At 40.0% G+C, this 17090-nt stretch overlaps 1 protein-coding gene across 1 annotated transcript in view; it reads left to right on the top strand.

The window, feature by feature from the left end:
- MAP2K5 (mitogen-activated protein kinase kinase 5) overlaps positions 1–17090 on the top strand; it is a 256439-nt gene that overhangs the window by 40758 nt on the left and 198591 nt on the right. Inside the window, exons 5-8 of the mRNA XM_044231754.1 lie at positions 439–479; positions 1436–1503; positions 8888–8936; positions 15790–15854. Of these exons, the coding sequence (XP_044087689.1) occupies positions 439–479; positions 1436–1503; positions 8888–8936; positions 15790–15854 (223 nt within the window). The remainder of the gene's footprint in view (positions 1–438; positions 480–1435; positions 1504–8887; positions 8937–15789; positions 15855–17090) is intronic.

Here is a 17090-nt window from a genome sequence, read left to right as displayed (position 1 = left end):
CATTCTAAAATCTCTAACCATCTTTCTGGCATTAAAAGATTTCTGCTACTACCCCCCCACCAAAACCCTAGCTATTTTTAAAGTAGTTTAAGTGATAGCAAATATACAATGTAATAGAGTTGAGGAAAGATTGCAGAAATTTGAGTTATGAAAGGAATCTAATCATTTTAGCTCAGTTAACTTGATTTTTATATGTTTTAAGCAGAAATTGGAATTTATATGAGGTGGTGTCAGAAAGCTCTTTGCATTTATAAATGCTCACTCCTGCAAGTTAAAAACCCTGGTTCATAATTCCCACTTTGGGTCTTGGGAGCCACTTTTCAATCATTTCTCTCTGCTAATTTTGGTGTCACCCTCATTTCTTTTTAAACGATTCATTTTGAGCAAATTTGTAAATGGCCCTGATGTGTTCTACAATTTAGTCAATTACTGTTTCAGCCTGCAAGCCTCCTGGGGAACGGAACATACATGGCCTGAAGGTACGAATTTCAATAATTGTTTCAGTAAAGTTAGATGGATTTGTAATGCTGTGTTCCACTTATTGAAATGTCAAATAAAACTGCACTTTCTCAAGCTCTGACAAGCGATTCCTTTTTTTTTTTTTTTTTTTAAACGGGATGTGGAGGGGGATTCATCTGTAGTATTTGCTCAGTATGTGTACATATTTGAATAGAGGGTTTTGGTGCTGTATTTTTTTTTAATATTTGGAATTTTTTTGTTGGTCCATTTCTTCAGGATGATTCTAGGTTCTGGTGCCCACAACGATTTATTTGAATGAAAGTAGATTTCATTTCAGTGATTAATTAAGCACATAAGCATCTCACACACAGAATACCCACCTCTTCTTTTGACATATTTATGCTAGAAACATGTATCTCTTTAATGTCTTTTCATTGTTCTGTGTCTTTTGAATTCCAGATTCCTGCTTATAGCTTTACATTGGAAAGAAAAGCTAGCTATTGTATTAGAGTCAAGCATTTTATAATTAATTATTTGGATCTCATTTTCCAGTGAATAAGAAATATGCTAGGGTGTTCTGTTTGGCTTTGGAGCTGGAAAGATGTGAAAACTTGAGGTTCACCACTAACCTCTGGATATATTGTTAATGTTCTTTTTTGAACATATCATTTTGTATATGAAACAAAACAGAACAGTGAATTGAATTCTGTTCTGGACCGTGAGTTGAAATTTTCCCATTTATCTCTCCCTTTTTTCAATGCTAAGTATTTGAATAATGACAGGAAAAGTGTATTATGTAATATACGGGTTGTACAGTTCTGTAACCTATATACTGAATAGACTCTGACCGTGGGTCTGTCTAGCAACAAGCTAATTAACCTTCATAGTGAAATGAGAAATTTGTGGCAAATTATAGGTTAATTGGAACTGTGTCCTCAGAACACAAGACTGATCGAGATTCTTTCTTTCCTTGTAGGTGAATACCCGGGCTGGACCCTCCCAACACGATAGCCCAGCAGTCTCCGACTCACTCCCAAGCAATAGGTGAGGGCAAGCAAGTGAAGTGTGCCTGTAAGCATGCTTATCTACAGAGTTAGGGGTGCGGAAGAGGCCTGGGGATGACCCCTCGTTTCTCTAAGACCACGCGGTATGTGGCTGAGAAGAAATTTGACTAGTTGGGTAATCATAGCTATGTGTTGACTAGAGAGAAAGGGCCTCACTGAGGAAGATGGAATGAGACATTTCAAACTATTAATGTTGGTCTGTGGAACGGTGTTCCTTCAGTCTCCAAATTACACAGAAAATTCATTGCCTTTGACTTCAGTGCCTTTCATGCCTTGATGATCCAGTTCATAAATTGTGTAATGCTCATTATTTTTTTCTTGCTTCCCGTCTTTTGGCAGTATCATTATCCCCTGACATCCTCACCAGAAAGAGGCAAGGGGAGAGTGAAGTAGATTGACCAGTCACTTTGCTCTTTTTGTATCTTTGGTCATACCAAAGATTGAAGCTATTTGTAGAAGGAAGATCATCTTCATTAATTCACGCTAGCAGTTCCCCACACTGGCATGGGATGCCGAACACTCAAGAGCCTTTCCAAAGTGTTCTGACAGGCCTGAAAACTTACTTCCAGATGATCCCATCCTCAGGTAGAAGGAGTAGCCTGCTTAAGTCAACAGAATTCTGGGTCCTTCTGGTTTTCCGTGCGGTTATTCAGCCAGTAAACGTCACATGGCCGTACTTGAAGATGACCCCGTTGAGGTGATCCCCTGGATTTGAGGATTCCCACTGATGACTGAAAAGCCAGCATCCAGCCGCCCTTCCATTCTGTGCCCAGGCTTCTCTGGGTTTAGGGCTATAACCAGTATTGCCCTTTATTGGCTGAGATGGAGTTTGGGTTTCTCCTCTTCCTTCCCCACCCCTCCTTAACCCAGAGTCTTGGTTCTTTTGCCAGGAGCTTTCCTGAGGGTAATTTAAAGTCTCTCCTTGTGGCTCTCCTTTTACTCTCCTGCCTCCTTCCCCCCAGAGTCACTTCCTCCATTGCTTTACTGCAGAGTCAGTCTGTCTACTCCCCAGCTTTCCTGCTGCGAGCACACAACTTTTAAAACAATTTATTCTGTCTTAAAATACACTTAGCCTGGTAATTCACCAGAGACTCATCTGTCCTGTGGGCACAAGGGGTAGATCTCTTAGTCCTCATTCTAGGGCTTGGCCCTGGCCTTAGCCCTTTGCAGCTTCTCTCCTCACGCTTGTTGGGCCTGTGAGCCGTGGCCCCAGAGTGGAGGCACTGGCCTGGGGTCACTTGTTACACTCAGCACAAGGAAGACCCAGCATTTAATTTTATCCACTCCTTTCATAAAAGTTGTTATTCAGGCAGACTCACCCTGAGCCTTAAGGACAAGCGAAGTCTTTCTCTGGTGTCTTAGGTCCCGTTTTGTCGTGGTAGAAAAAGCAGGATAGAGGTGAAAAAAATGGTCAGTTAGAGAAGGGGCAAGGATAACTTTTCAGTTTTCTGAGATCTAGCTTTAACAGCATGAGTAAATTAGCTTTTTTTTTTTTTTAATTAGCTTGGTTTTTAAAGAATTACTGTGTATATTCATACAATTTGGGGGTTGGACATAAATTTGAAGACTGTCTGACCTAGTGGTTCTTAGCCTTTTGTTGCAGCTTCTTTCCTAGGGATGTAACAGTCTCCTGGCTGGTGATGGTGGTTTCCTCCCATAGTGACTTCTGTTATGGGAGAAGTACACTTTGTTTTTTTTTGTTTTTGTTTTTTTTTTTTAGATTATTTATTTATTTATTTGACAGAGAGAGATCACAAGTAGGCAGAGAGGCAGGCAGAGAGAGAGGAGGAAGCAGGCTCCCTGCTGAGCAGAGAGCCCGATGCGGGACTCGATCCCAGGACCCTGAGAACATGACCCGAGCCGAAGGCAGCGGCTTAACCCACTGAGCCACCCAGGCGCCCCGGGAGAAGTACACTTTGAAAGAGAGCTACCATAGACTTGAATGTGCTGTCCTAGGTTGGTCGTATTCTGTGTCCCATGTTGATAACTAATCAAAAGTATTTATTGAGTGCCACCTATTCAGTAGGGGCTGTCCTGTGCACTAGAAATACAAGCGTGGTCCTTATCCTCTAGAGCTTGCTATCTAATGGACATACAGGGAAAAAAAAAAACAAATATACAGACAATCACACTTTGTAATTAGTGTTATGAGGGAAGCAAGCAGGTTTTGAAGGGAGAGAACACTGTGCAGGGATATGTTTAGATTTAGACAGCATGGGCAGGGTCGACTTCTTGGGTAGAGAGAGGCATTCTCTCATGGCCTGAAGGGTAAGAAGGGCCTAGCCACATCAAGAGCCAGCTGGAGCCCAGGGAGGGCTGCTGATTGGGGGGTTGTGGACAGGGGGAGGAGAACATTGGAGGGACAGTAGAGAAGGAGGTAGACTGAAGCCAGATGGGCATGGCCTTGTGTTTGAGTTTTCCTCTTGGCGTATTGGTGTTGGTGAGCCATCAGATGGCCTGCTGGACAGTGCCATGGCCACTCTGTTTATAAAAGACCCCCTACCGTGGGGAATGAGTCTGAGAAGCACCCATCTAATCCCGCTCTGTTTCGGTGCTTGATTCTCTACCCCTTGCCAAATGGTCATCCAGGCTCTTCCTGAATATCCCTTATAGCATGAATGCACTTTATTGGCCTTGGCAGCCTGTCCATTTTCACAGAGCTCTGTCTTAAAACATTCTCTGTCATGAGCCGAAATGGGTCTCCTTTTAGCGTCCATTCATAAAGATTTCTTCTGGCCCTCCGAGCAGAGCTGTTCTTCTAGGGGCTCTTCTGTTGTCTTCCTTCCCAATGAACTTCTTGTAGATTTCCTGTCTCAGCAAATTCTCCCGCACCCACCCAGTTGCCAACTTGTCAAACATCTTTCACTGCTTCCTGGGCCTCCCTCAGTGCCATATCTACCAGTCCCTACATCTGTCCCTTCTCAGTCCTGCTGAAGTCCAGCGGCTCTGTCTCTGCTGAGGCAGTTCAGGCTCTGTAAATCAGTGGGGCTGCAGATGAGTAACGGCCTCTCACATGGAGGCCCCCTGCCCATTCTACCCCTTCCTACCTGACATTCTAGCTTCGCTGATGAGTGCATGGTGCCCTCCGTGGATCATGTTTTCTTTTACTCCTGGCCCTCCCCGCTTTCCTCCTTTTTTTTGTTCCCCCGCTTCATCTTCAGTCTGGCCTGCCTTGGTCATCTTTGAGGAACCATGCTGTTGCTGTCTTCTGATGACAGCCCACCTCCTAGTCCATACCAGGTACCTACTCTATGAATTTCCCTAATGCCCTGATGCCTGCTTTTGCTGTGGCCATTAGCACATTGTGTTACAATCGTTTCTGTCCCCTGGTAGATTCTCTACTCTTTGAGGGCAGTGACTGTAGCGTATTCATTACTGAATTCCCAATTCCCAGTGTGATGCTTGGCACATAGGAGATAGTCAGTAATGCTTGAATGAATGAGTGGATGAACAAATTTATATTCCCTCTTAGTCTTGTCTCTGAATTAAATTCTCCCAACTCATTCAAGCCTCTCCAATACAATATTTCTTGTCCCCTCACCCATTTCCTCTTCTTTAGATGTCTCAGTGCCCCTCTTAAAGTGTCAGGGTTACAATAACATCACATTTAAATTTTAAAATGTTTTTAAAAGTGATTTTCAAATAGCCCAAGTCGCTGTGACCATTACAGATAAACAAAATATTGAGTAAACTGAGAAACAAAGAAATTACCAGAATTTTTCTTTCCTTTCTTTCTTTCTTTTTTTTTTTTTTTTAGATTTTTATTTATTTATTTGAGAGAGAGGGTGAAAGAAATAGGGAGAACATGAGCAGGGTAAGGGGCAGAGGTAGAAGCAGACTCCCCGCTGAGCAGGGAGCCCAATGTGAGGCTCCATCCCAGAATCCTGGGATCATGTCCTGAGCCAAAGACAGGTGCTTAACTGACTGAGCCACCCAGGTGCCCCCAGACTTTTCTTTTAATGAGACCAAGTGGTAGTCAGACATTGGCATAATGAATGAAATCCTGCATTCTCCTTGGTTACTCTCAAAGCATGAATCAGTCTTTGCCTTAGGTGGATGATTGTTTATTAAACTGAGCTTACTAAGCCACATGGTGTTGCTAGGCCATAATCACTGAATTCAAGTCCCACTGCCAAGTCAAGGCCTTTCCTAAATATTGTGGCTTTCTCCTTCTGTAAATTCAAGATGATTAAACTTTACATTTCTCTACCTTCGGTGTTAGGAAGATTGATGAAGCTGTATTAAGGAATCACATGTTGTTTCTTGGATGAAAGGTGTTTTGTAAATGCAGTGAATCAAAATGTTATTATTTCAAGTTGTATGACATTATGGAGTATCTGTGGAGAAACCTTGCCTAGGCACTGTTTGGTTATTTCTGTTTTTACAGTAATTGTAACTGTTAAATTGGGAGTTATCTGTGGGATTACAAGATTCTATATATTTACAAGGGAAAAAAAGCACGTGTGTTTATGTGTGTGTGTGTGTGTGTGTGTGTGTGTGTGTGTGTATAAGAGAAACAGACTGAGGAGGTCTGAACCTTAGTTTCCTTAATAAATTATTCCCACAGGGCTATTGTTACTGTGAGGATTAAATCAGTATAATATGTAATAGCATTTAGCGCCTTTCCTGGCGCATGGTATCATCTAAATAAATGATAGCAACTATTATTATTTTCTTTCTTTTTTTTTTTTAAAGATTTTATTTTAATTTATTTGACAGATAGAGATCACAAGTAGGCAGAGAGGCAGGCAGAGAGAGAGGAGGAAGCAGGCCTCCTGCCGAGCAGAGGGCCCAATGCAGGGCTTGATCCCAGAACCCTGGGATCATGACCCGAGCCGAAGGCAGAGGGTTTAACCCACTGAGCCACCCAGGCGCCCCACTATTATTATTTTCTTAACTGGACTGATTTTGTCAGTTTATTTTTTGACCTGTGTTTCTACTTCAGTCTCATTCTACAAATTTTTTTTTTTTTTTTTAAAGATTTCATTTATTTGAGAGAGAGAGAAAGAGAAGGAGCGGGGCAGGGGCGGGGAGCAGACTCCATGCTGAGCAGAGATCCTGCTGTGAGGCTCAATCCCAGGACCCTGAGATCAGGACCTCTGCCAAAGGCAGATGGTTCACGCACTGAGCCACCCAGGCGCCCCTTGTTCTACAGAATTCTTAACTCCCACTTTAGTACATGAATTCTTAGACTCAGGAGGACATTATTAAAGTTTAGAATCCCGAGGCACCTGGGTGGCTCAGTCTATTGAGTGTCTGCCTTGAGCTCAGGTCATGATCCTAGAGTCCTGGGATTGAGCCCAGAGTCAGGCTCCCTCATCAGGGGGGAGTCTTCTTCTCCCTTTGCCCCTCACCCCACTCATGCTCTCTCTCTTTCTCTTACTCTCCCTCTCAAATAAATAAAATCTTTTAAAAAATAAAGTTTAGAATCCTTGGTTGAGGGCATATTTTATAAAATCTGTAGAAAGTAGGGACTGAGGCTCCATAGTCTGCATTTGACCATAGCAGAAGTTTAAGAAGTATTTAGAAAGAATAATCATCATAACTTGAAATAGCAAGTATGGTCAAACTTGAAGTCCGAGATCTTTCTTGATTATAGCTTACTAAAGGTACCAAATGAATGTGTGTGTGTGTGTGTGTGTGTGTAGGACTACCATATAATAAATCACAACCAGAACTACAACCACCATTTGTGTGTGTGTGTGTGTGTAGGACTACCATATAATAAATCACAACCAGAACTACAACCACCATTTGTGTGTGTGTGTGTGTGTGTGTGTGTGTGTAGGACTACCATATAATAAATCACAACCAGAACTACAGCCACCATTTACTGAACACTTAGCACCTGCCAAGTCACTGGACTATGTTCAAGGGTGGGAAGGGAAGGGAATATACAGAGATATAGAGGAGATCAAGATGTGGCCCATGTTCTTGGGGACCTCCCAGTCTTAGGGGTGGGTATGTTGGGAAGAAAGGCACCTACACAAGAGAGGAGAGTTAATTTGGTAGATGGGTAGAGGGTTTGAGTAGATAAAGAATAAACAAGCTTTAAATTTCCAGTTAGAACATTGATGAGATGAGGGGCTATTTTGTACACCACTCTTCTAAGTGGGTGGATATCTTTGGGTATAACTGATTATAAAGCTAGAAGGACTTCAGAGCATCCCCTGGCCGCTTTTCCTAAATTCATTCCATAGGTGTTTACATAGCCATATATATCCAGAGAAGAACATTTTCATATTTCTTTATTTTAAAAAGATTTTATTTATTTATTTATTTGACAGACAGAGATCACAAGTAGGCAGAGAGGTAGGCAGAGAGAGAGGAAGGGAAGCAGGCTCCCTGCCGAGCAGAGAGCCCGATGCGGGGCTCGATCCCAGGACCCTGGGATCATGACCTGAGCCAAAGACAGAGGCTTTAACCCACTGAGCCACCCAGGCGCCTCCATTTTCGTATTTCTTAAATGACTCTGGAAGCTGGATCTCCCACTTAAAGGACAGAAAAGGAAAGAGAAGGCGGCTGAAATTTATTTAGTATCTACTATATACATGAGCTTTTTCTAATATTTAATTTTTTTACCGTATAACATTGATTCCCCCCATTTTACCTAGCCGTTCAGAGCAGATGAGTAACAGATTGTCCCAGATCCCGCAGTGAGTGAGTCCCAAAATTGATTTTTGCTGCACATTTGCTTCTCAGCAAGCTGAATTTTAACTCTCAACTGTAAAAGATTAAGACTTAAACTACCTATTTTATCTTTTGGAGTTCTATTTTCCCATTTCTATAAACATCCAAAGAGTTCATTGCTAAGTACTCTGTATTTAGCAGATGATAGACTCCACATCAAGTCACCACTGAAAGGCTACCCAAAGGCAGCAGGATGAAGGGCCAAAAGGGTCACCAACGTAATCCACAAGGCAGTCTAGCTTCATCATGACTCTAGGCTTCGTTATTGCTTTAGGGTTTCAGGTTTTTTATTTTTTATTTATTTATTTTTTTAAAGATTTTATTTATTTATTTGACAGAGAGAAATCACAGGTAGATGGAGAGGCAGGCAGAGAGAGAGGGAAGCAGGCTCCCTGCTGAGCCCGATGCGGGACTCGATCCCAGGACCCTGAGATCATGACCTGAGCCGAAGGCAGTGGCTTAACCCACTGAGCCACCCAGGTGCCCTCAGGTTTTTTATTAATACCCTTTCTGGTAGGCCAGTTACTTGGAGAAAATTTTATGTATAGGAAAAAGGTTGTAAAGAGGGTAGTGCATGTCTACACCTGAAACAGATGTGTTTTAGTGTGGAATTCTGAATGGTGTTCCAAGGTGTCCATGATCTTGCCATTAAAAATCATGTCTTCCTTTTCCAGCTTAAAGAAATCTTCTGCCGAACTGAAAAAAATATTAGCCAATGGCCAGGTAGGTGTCATTGCATATTAAGATTTCCACATAGTAACTCATCACAGTCCAGTTTTTGTGTCCATAAACTTCATAAACACATAAAGAGCCCGCGAACGCCTTCTTGTCATAAATGAATTACGGTGGCTTAATTTGATTGGCAGAACAATTTGCAGCACGTCTTTCAGACTGTGCTAATGGGTCTCACTTTGAGCAGATTGAAGTACCATGTACACACCCTGCTGCCATCTCAGTCTGAAAAAAGTTAATCAGTTCTGAACAAGTGTGTCAACCCATGGGTTGTCAAAATGGCCCCGTGTCGGGAGGTGGCCGCCACTTCCATTATCTTTGGGGAGAAGAGGAAAAACTGTTCCTTTCTTACCTCGGCTCCTTCTTTGGTCCCAAAAGGAACACTGGCTTTTTAGGGAAACAGAACAACAGCTGATCTTTGGCATTTAAGATTTTTTGGCTTGAGAAGCCCCTGGTTTGGTTCGCCCTGCTGGCTGGCCCCCTAAAGCTGAATGGCCTAACCTGGGCAGAGAGGGACAGCCAGGCCTGCAGGGCCGGGTATTCGCACTAATTCTGATTCAAGTAAATGGACGTTTCTGAAATAGTGTAGTGCTTTTAAACATACACCGGCAAATTAAGCTACCTACGGGGTCCTTGATTCTTCAATAGCAACATAAATGCGTTTTAATGTTTGTTATAGAGGAAGCCCTTTGATAGCCTTGGAGGCAGGCGCCTGTCCGTTGCGATCAAGCCTGCCTATTAGGCTCTATTGACTGAGACATCTGTGTCACTGCAAATAAAAGACTCTTATTGATTTTCTTAACTGCTGTTCACTTCCCGTCCATGTTTCGAAGGCTGAAATCTTAATTATCTCAGATGCTTATTCAGTGCCTTCACACGCTGACCTCTCCGAGGCTCATTGGCATTTCATGAATCAAGTAGTTGTAGTAGAGCCCGTCAAGAAGACAAAGCTGGGTCCCCGTGCTTGTCCTTTAATATCACCTGTAACTTTGTGGCCTAATAGATGTGCATGCCTTATAGTGGAGACTGGCGGGTAGTGCTTCTGGAAGCCCAGCTTCTTTAGCACATTGTCCTTGAATACAGTTGAAAAAAATAAGTTGATCTGGTTCTGATCGTTATCCAGAGTGTGTGAATTCTAGTCCTTAGATTTTCTGTTTACAGCTAACGGAAACCTGGTGTGTGTGTGATCTTGATGGCCTCAAAATTTACCTGATACTTTTGACTTTAAGCAGCCAGAGGTTTGTTTGGATTGAGGCCCACAAGTATGTTCCCCTAGTGCCCTGGCTGTGTTCAGAGCCAGTATGACATGAAACCTGACGAAAAGCAGAAACCTGGAGCCTGGGATGTTTTTGTGTCTTCAGCATGCATGCATTCTAGTTACTAATTGTAACTTATGTATGAGTCACTTGCTTTCTTCAGCTGGAAAATATATTTCAAAATTGATGTAAATTAAGAAGCTTTAACTACATTTGTTCAGCCCAGGCAATGGAAAATAACCTGTCATAGATTCCTCTTCCAAAGATGAAAAACAGTTTATTTCCAGTGCAAAAAAATAAGCGTTCTGAAATGTTCCTCATGTTTTGACAACAGACCTAGTACCATAAATTTCTTAGTGGTCTCAGTTGTGAGGTTCTCGGTGGTGGAAGATTGTCTTAATAATGATTTTTTACACTTAACGATGGTTTATTGCTTTCCCTTGGGGATGGGATAACCCTGTGTTAAACAGTATGGCGCTTGCTTTCAAGGAGCAGCCTTCATTGTATTTACTTTCATTCAGAAGAACAAACAAACCAGAAAAACTCGCCTTTGGAGGTCCTCACAGTTAGTGCCTCCTCCTTGTACTAACTTCTCAGTTCCTTGATGCTGTAGGGGAGCTAAAGCGAGATCACACGGCAGTGAGGGTAACAGGCACAGCTGTGGCGTCAATAAATTTATGGGCTGAGCACTGACACCACTTGGTATGGAAGATGTAAGTCACATTTAACAATACTTTAACACTTGAGCATAGTTTTTTATTTCAGTGGTTTATGCTCTCAAGCATTAATAATGATTTGCCTTTCCACTAGCCTCCACTTAGATTTAATAAGGAATTCATATTAATCATTAAAAGAAAGGGACATGATTCTTCAAGATAATCAAATATTGACAGGTTAGAAATAGCTTTCTGCCTGGGTTCATTGATATAGGTTATGTGATATAAATATTTATTTCTTTTCTGTCACTCAGAGTAAATGCCACCAATTGATTCAGCATTGATATAGTGTCAACAGTTCATAAGAAACATTTGACTGGCTTGTGTTTTCCGATTAGTCTCTGTTCTCTAAAGTGGGATTTACTAAATCTCTCCAATTGTCTGCTCATAGAGTGTGACTGCTTTCTGAAACCATTTTGCTTCGATTTGTGAAGCAAAGGTCTAGGAATAGGACTAGTTTCTGTCAGACCTGTACATATAAAATAAGGATTAATTGAGCATTTTTATTTTAATGATTTATAAGCGATAGGTACTGATTCTTCTTAACACAGGCATATAATAAACAAAGAATATTTTCTTTGTTGATCCATAATTGAATTCCATTCCATTTTCCCCATTAATTTCATTAATATTATATTAAATCAAGCGGTTTTTTTAAAGTTTAACTTTTAATTCTTGGAAGGGAGACACTTTACTGCTTAATGATGGAGGATTCCTTTTTTTCTAGCTTAAAAGCTGAATCGTAAGATAGTTTAGGCATGTGTCACTGAGAGCTATAAATCAGTCCCACTGGTGTGTTTTTGTGATGTGTTTTTTCCACTTCAGTTTTAGTGTGGTATCATCTCTTTAACATTGGCTCTTGATTTAAAACTGATTAGAAATGGCCCATTGGGTCAATTTAAAGGATTAAAAAAGTGCACAGTTACTCCAAGGATGAATGACTTTGACCTTTGCATCTCTGAAGTTGTTTTCCTTCTTTTCGTGTTTTAGATTTTGTAGGAGAGGGTGGGACTATTTTCCTATTCCTGATATATCAAATATAAATGTACTGGGAAGCCACAGATCTTAGAACTAATTCTGATCCTGGTCTTGGCTGTTTTGAGAACTTCAGATGCTGTTAGAAAACTTTCTGTATTAAAAAAAAAAAAAGAAAGAAAGAAAAAGAAAACAGGTGGAGGAAGAAAAATAGGAATTCTACTGTAAAGTTAGCTTAAAAGCTGTATTATGACCGCTATATAAAAACTCTTAGATTCTTACCGTTCATCTTACATCCCATATGAAGACCAGAATATAAATGAGACTGTGTGTGGGAGTCCACACTACATGACTCCCTCCCCTACCCACATGGAAACCACTCATGGGTTGTCCTGTCTAGTCCATGTTACTTACCTAGCCTCTGACTTTCCTTCTGCAGATGAGCCCAGTGCCCATCATTTCTCCCAGGTCATTTGAGTTGACGTGTAATTGTAACTCTAATGGCTTTTCTTCTTCTCCTCTCACATTTAGTGTTCTGCCTTTTATTTCCTTTTTTTAGTCAAAACAAGGAAACAGCTATATTTAAAAATAATTCAGTGTCTCTATTCAATAAAAACATTATTTCAGCTCTTTTCTCTATAAAGAGCTGTGTGATCTTTGAAACATTTATCTTCCTAAAAACAAATACTACAGCTAATGAAATTGCTTTTAACTTGTGAGTGCTCTTCCATTTATTGTTTTCCTTCCTGTGGGCCAGTGAGCCTGATGGGAGAGGATGTTTTCCTTACTTAGCCAGGACATCAGCTGCTAAGATATGGCATTGAGCAGAGAATACTGAAGGACTGAGTACTAGCCTTGACTAGTTGTTACTGACTAGTTTTATGACCTAATTGGGCTATGCACTTGAAAAAAAAAACTGATTTTTGTGATACTTGTTCCCAACCGTAGTATTTAAATATTGTATCTTGTAGGCATATAAATCCCACTTTTGTATCAAAATGATCACTGTTCCTGTGCTTCATTTAGAAAAGTTGAACTAATTTGCTCGTCTAAAGAGGTAACAGTGTTATTACCTATTAGTTGATCCTGTTAGTGATTTATTTTCATAGTTAAAATCAATTAAAGTAACCCATTTTGATCAGAGATTTGAGATTCTCAAAAGGTTGTTTGTAATCAGTTCATGAGCTTGGCTCTAATAGTTTTCCTTTTAAATGTTTTTTTTTTTTTTAATGTGGATAATATTTGCATACTATATAAAAACAAGAAATCCAGATAAGCAGAAAGGAAAAGAATCTGGGTTTTTAAAATAAATATCTATCAGTCAATAAATAGGCCAGGCAGAGGTCTATAAAACTTTAAAACATTGTAGAAACACTTTACCTATCTTTTTATTGATACTGTCTTTTTAAGTGAGATGGTTTTAGAATTTTTACTCCAAAACAACTTTTATCTTTATTAGGCTCTTACAGTCTTATTGTCTGAGGGATTCTATTTTTGTTCTTGAATTTGCTTACTGAAAGCTTAGCATATGCACACACACACACACACACACACACACGCACGTGTACACACACACACACACACAATAGCCTCTCAGCTCATCCCCTGTTGGATGCTTACCATTCCTGGTCAGGTTGGAATGCTGTTAGTTGGCTGCTCCACTTCTCTTCTCAACCTCCTGGGTATTAGAGGTAGGGAAAACAAACAAACAAACAAACAAACAAACAAAAAAACTACAATGTCAGGTTTATAATGATTGAAGCTGCTCAGAGATGTGCCATACCTACTCCTTTGCCTTCTCTTCCTCCAACAAAATTCCATAAAAACAAGCCCCTAGGTCCATCCCAGTATGTTATTAGAATGTGTAATAGCAATATATCTCAGTGTATTTATTTTTCTGAGAGGAAACTACTGGTTTTTTTATGTGGAAGGCCCTGATGGAGTGGTGGGAGGGGTACTACAGTCTCAGAGTGTGGTCCTTCTAAAGCCTGAATATATACTATATATACTCCATGAGCTTTGTTCTCCTGGAATTTACTTTGGACCCTGATAAGGGTGTAGCTTATAAAGGAAGCTAGTGGTACAAATGAGGTTGTTAAGAGTGCTGTTCAGACTACCTTAAGAAAGGTTTTGAAGGAATTAGCCCATTTGTACTGGCCAATAGATAGTGCAGTTTGCGTGTGTATCCTTCATACCCACCGATCGCAGTACACCCAGGAGCAGCTCTGCTAACCTTAGGCATCTCAAGTTATTTCATATACTGCTCTTGTTCATGCTATTTTAAAATTTATCATTTGGTCCAGTGTAATGAGGTTTTCTTTTCTTTTCTTCATGTTCCATCTTTTATATAGGTTAAAATACGAGCTGTTTTTCTGCATTAGTAATATAAAGGTAATGAAGAACAAAATTTCCCTCAAAGAGGAAAATAGTTGCCAGTTTTTCTGACTTGTCTATCGTTTTGCCTCTGACCCTAAATATAGTAATTAGCTGATTGCAAATTGCATCAATCAGGTTGTACTACAATTAAATTGGGTGTTGAATTGGCCTTTACACATTAATCTGTCAATATTCTTTTAGGGATAGGCAGAACGGCTTGGAAAGGAAGCTGTTTCTGTTACCTGTGCTTTTTACTCCTAATTATCACAGCTCTCTGAAGCTTCAACCTCAGAAACGTATAGAAGAAAAATATTTCCCTTGATAAATGGAGCCTTGCTTTATTCAATTGGTGGATGTTTAGAGCAAAATATTTAAAGCTTTACTATAATGGTCTGAAAGCAAACTATTTTTTTTCCAGGTGATACTGAATTAAAAACTCCATCCATTTTCTGCCCATGCAAGGCAGTGCAATTCCCTGGAAATTGATTTTTTTTTTTTTTCCCACGGCTTACTATGGCTTTTCCCAAGCTTTAGCTATATGGAAAATAACACTTTTATTGAATCCATTTAGTGAATAAAGTTGGCAGTTAATTTTTAAGCAACTGGACCACTGTGTAGAAAATTACTGAATGCATCAAATATAATCTGACTGGTCTTAAAGTCATTTGATAAATAATTGAGGGAGTTCTTGAAAACTCTAAAACATTATTTTGTGGGCACTAAAATAATTGACTCCTATTCATGATATAAACGAGAGTAGTATTTGTGGTGTAATCGTTTTTACAGAATCAGGGAAAATGTGCATGCTATTTAACATATTAAATTTTGAAAATGACTTTAGTTTATAAGAATCACATGCTTATATGTTTTTCCCTTTATGCATTACAATATTTGACAGTGTGTGCATTTGAAAGTGCACTCATTTGGCACTTTTCCATCAGCATATTATTATTTCTACCCAGTTACTGCTGTATACTATTTCCTGTTTCCAGAGAAAAGCTGTATCTGTTAGGAAAGTCATTAACATTATTCAGTTAGTTTGTTTAATGTTAGCTATGGGGTCACCTGAGGAGTTTTCAGGGGCTGATTTATTTACAGATTGTGCATTAGATTACCGTGTGTGTGTGTGTGTGTGTGTGTGTGTGTTGTCTTCCCAAGTTTGACTTTGGTTATGTGCAGAGCTATTTGGCATTGGTTATGTGTAGTGCCGGAGACTGTGTTCTTATCAGTAGCTATGACCTGACCCTTTTGAGCTATGTTATATCATTCCATTTTGACACCTTTTATCAAACTTTAATGAAATGACCCAGGCAAACAAATTGTCATTAAACTTTCCATCACTTTGTCCCTTGGTATCGTCTTTTATAAATTGGACAGCAAATGTTGTATTGATCTTCTCGTTCTTGCAGCTGAACTTGAAATGACCCAGACTGCTTGTTGTTTATGGCCCAGAGTTGCTTTTCCTTGACATTTCCATCCACAGCATGACACCCTTTTTGTTTTTCTTTCTTTCTCATGGAGATGAATGAACAAGACATACGGTATCGAGACACTCTTGGCCATGGCAACGGAGGCACAGTCTACAAGTGAGTAGTCGATTTCATTTAAACTTTCTATGCACTTTAGCCAAATGTGAGTACTCAAGTTCTCCGTGGCAAAGATTTTTAAATGACCATCAGCACTTAGAGTTTATTTCCACTTTTGACTCCAAAAATTCTGCAAGGCATCTATTTTCTCAGGAATTGGTTGGAAAAGTGCATTTATATTGCCTTTTTAATATTTCTGCGTCTGCATCTCTCCTGGGTGAGCAGTTAATAGTCCACCATTAGCAAGTGTACCTTTAACTGGCCTGAAGTTTAATGTATTTTTTTCCTTCACTCTTTCACACCAATTTTTTTTTTTTTAAAACTTGTTTGCACCCTGTGCTAGTCCCCTACCCTTTTACAGCTTTGCCCAGTGGAAAACAGCCCTTATAAATACCATTGCTGTGCCCTGTGTTGACACTGTAAGTTATTAACAAGACTGATTCCTCTTGTATTTCCTTCTCCCTTCACCCAAGTCCCCTGAGAGAATTTCTACACATTGATGAATATGTTAAGTTATAAAATTCTCCCAAATTCCAGTAGCAGTGATCTTACCCTAAAGGAGTGTTCATTTTCATATTAAAAAATGCTAACTGTAAAAAATAGTTCTCTCGACAGGGAAGTCTTTCTCATGCAGTAGTGCAAAGTTTAAACTACATAATGTAATATCTGGTACTTAATAGTCTGCAATGGTGTATGAAAAATATTCCACTAGGAATTAAAAAATCCATACTCTGTAAGAAAGCCCTGAGGGAGTAATAAAGCTTTCCTCCAGAGAGCTGTTTTCCATATATACACTAACTCTGCATCACATTATGATTGTGTTTTTACCTTAGATGTTTTAATATAGATCTTCAAAGTTGTGAGACAATTTATAATTGGTTATTAATGTTTTTAGAATTTTAAGTGCTTGCTAACCACACGACTATAGATAAAAATTGTCCTATTGCCCATGACCATGAAGGGTCACATCCTAAAATCCCAGAACTTCTTCCACACAGAGATGCAGCCTTGGTATGGAATTAGGTTTCCCAGGGTTAGAAGCTTCTTCTCAGTCAGCCGACCCATTCACCCACTCAGGGCTTCAGTCTTCTCTGCAGGTAGAGTCAGGATGTGAGTCTGTTCTCCTGAACCTACTCCTTTAAGAACTTATGTTCATGTATTTCAATTATTTTTTCTTATAGATGACTGGGTACTCTGAGTAGTTGGTCTGAAAGTTAAGTGCTTCCACTATGATAA

Source organism: Neovison vison, chromosome 13 (assembly GCF_020171115.1).
Source record: "Neovison vison isolate M4711 chromosome 13, ASM_NN_V1, whole genome shotgun sequence".
Classification (NCBI taxonomy): Eukaryota; Metazoa; Chordata; class Mammalia; order Carnivora; family Mustelidae; genus Neogale; species Neogale vison.
The sequence above is the reverse complement of the archived record's forward strand: the minus strand, read 5'-3'. Positions and strand labels throughout refer to the sequence as shown.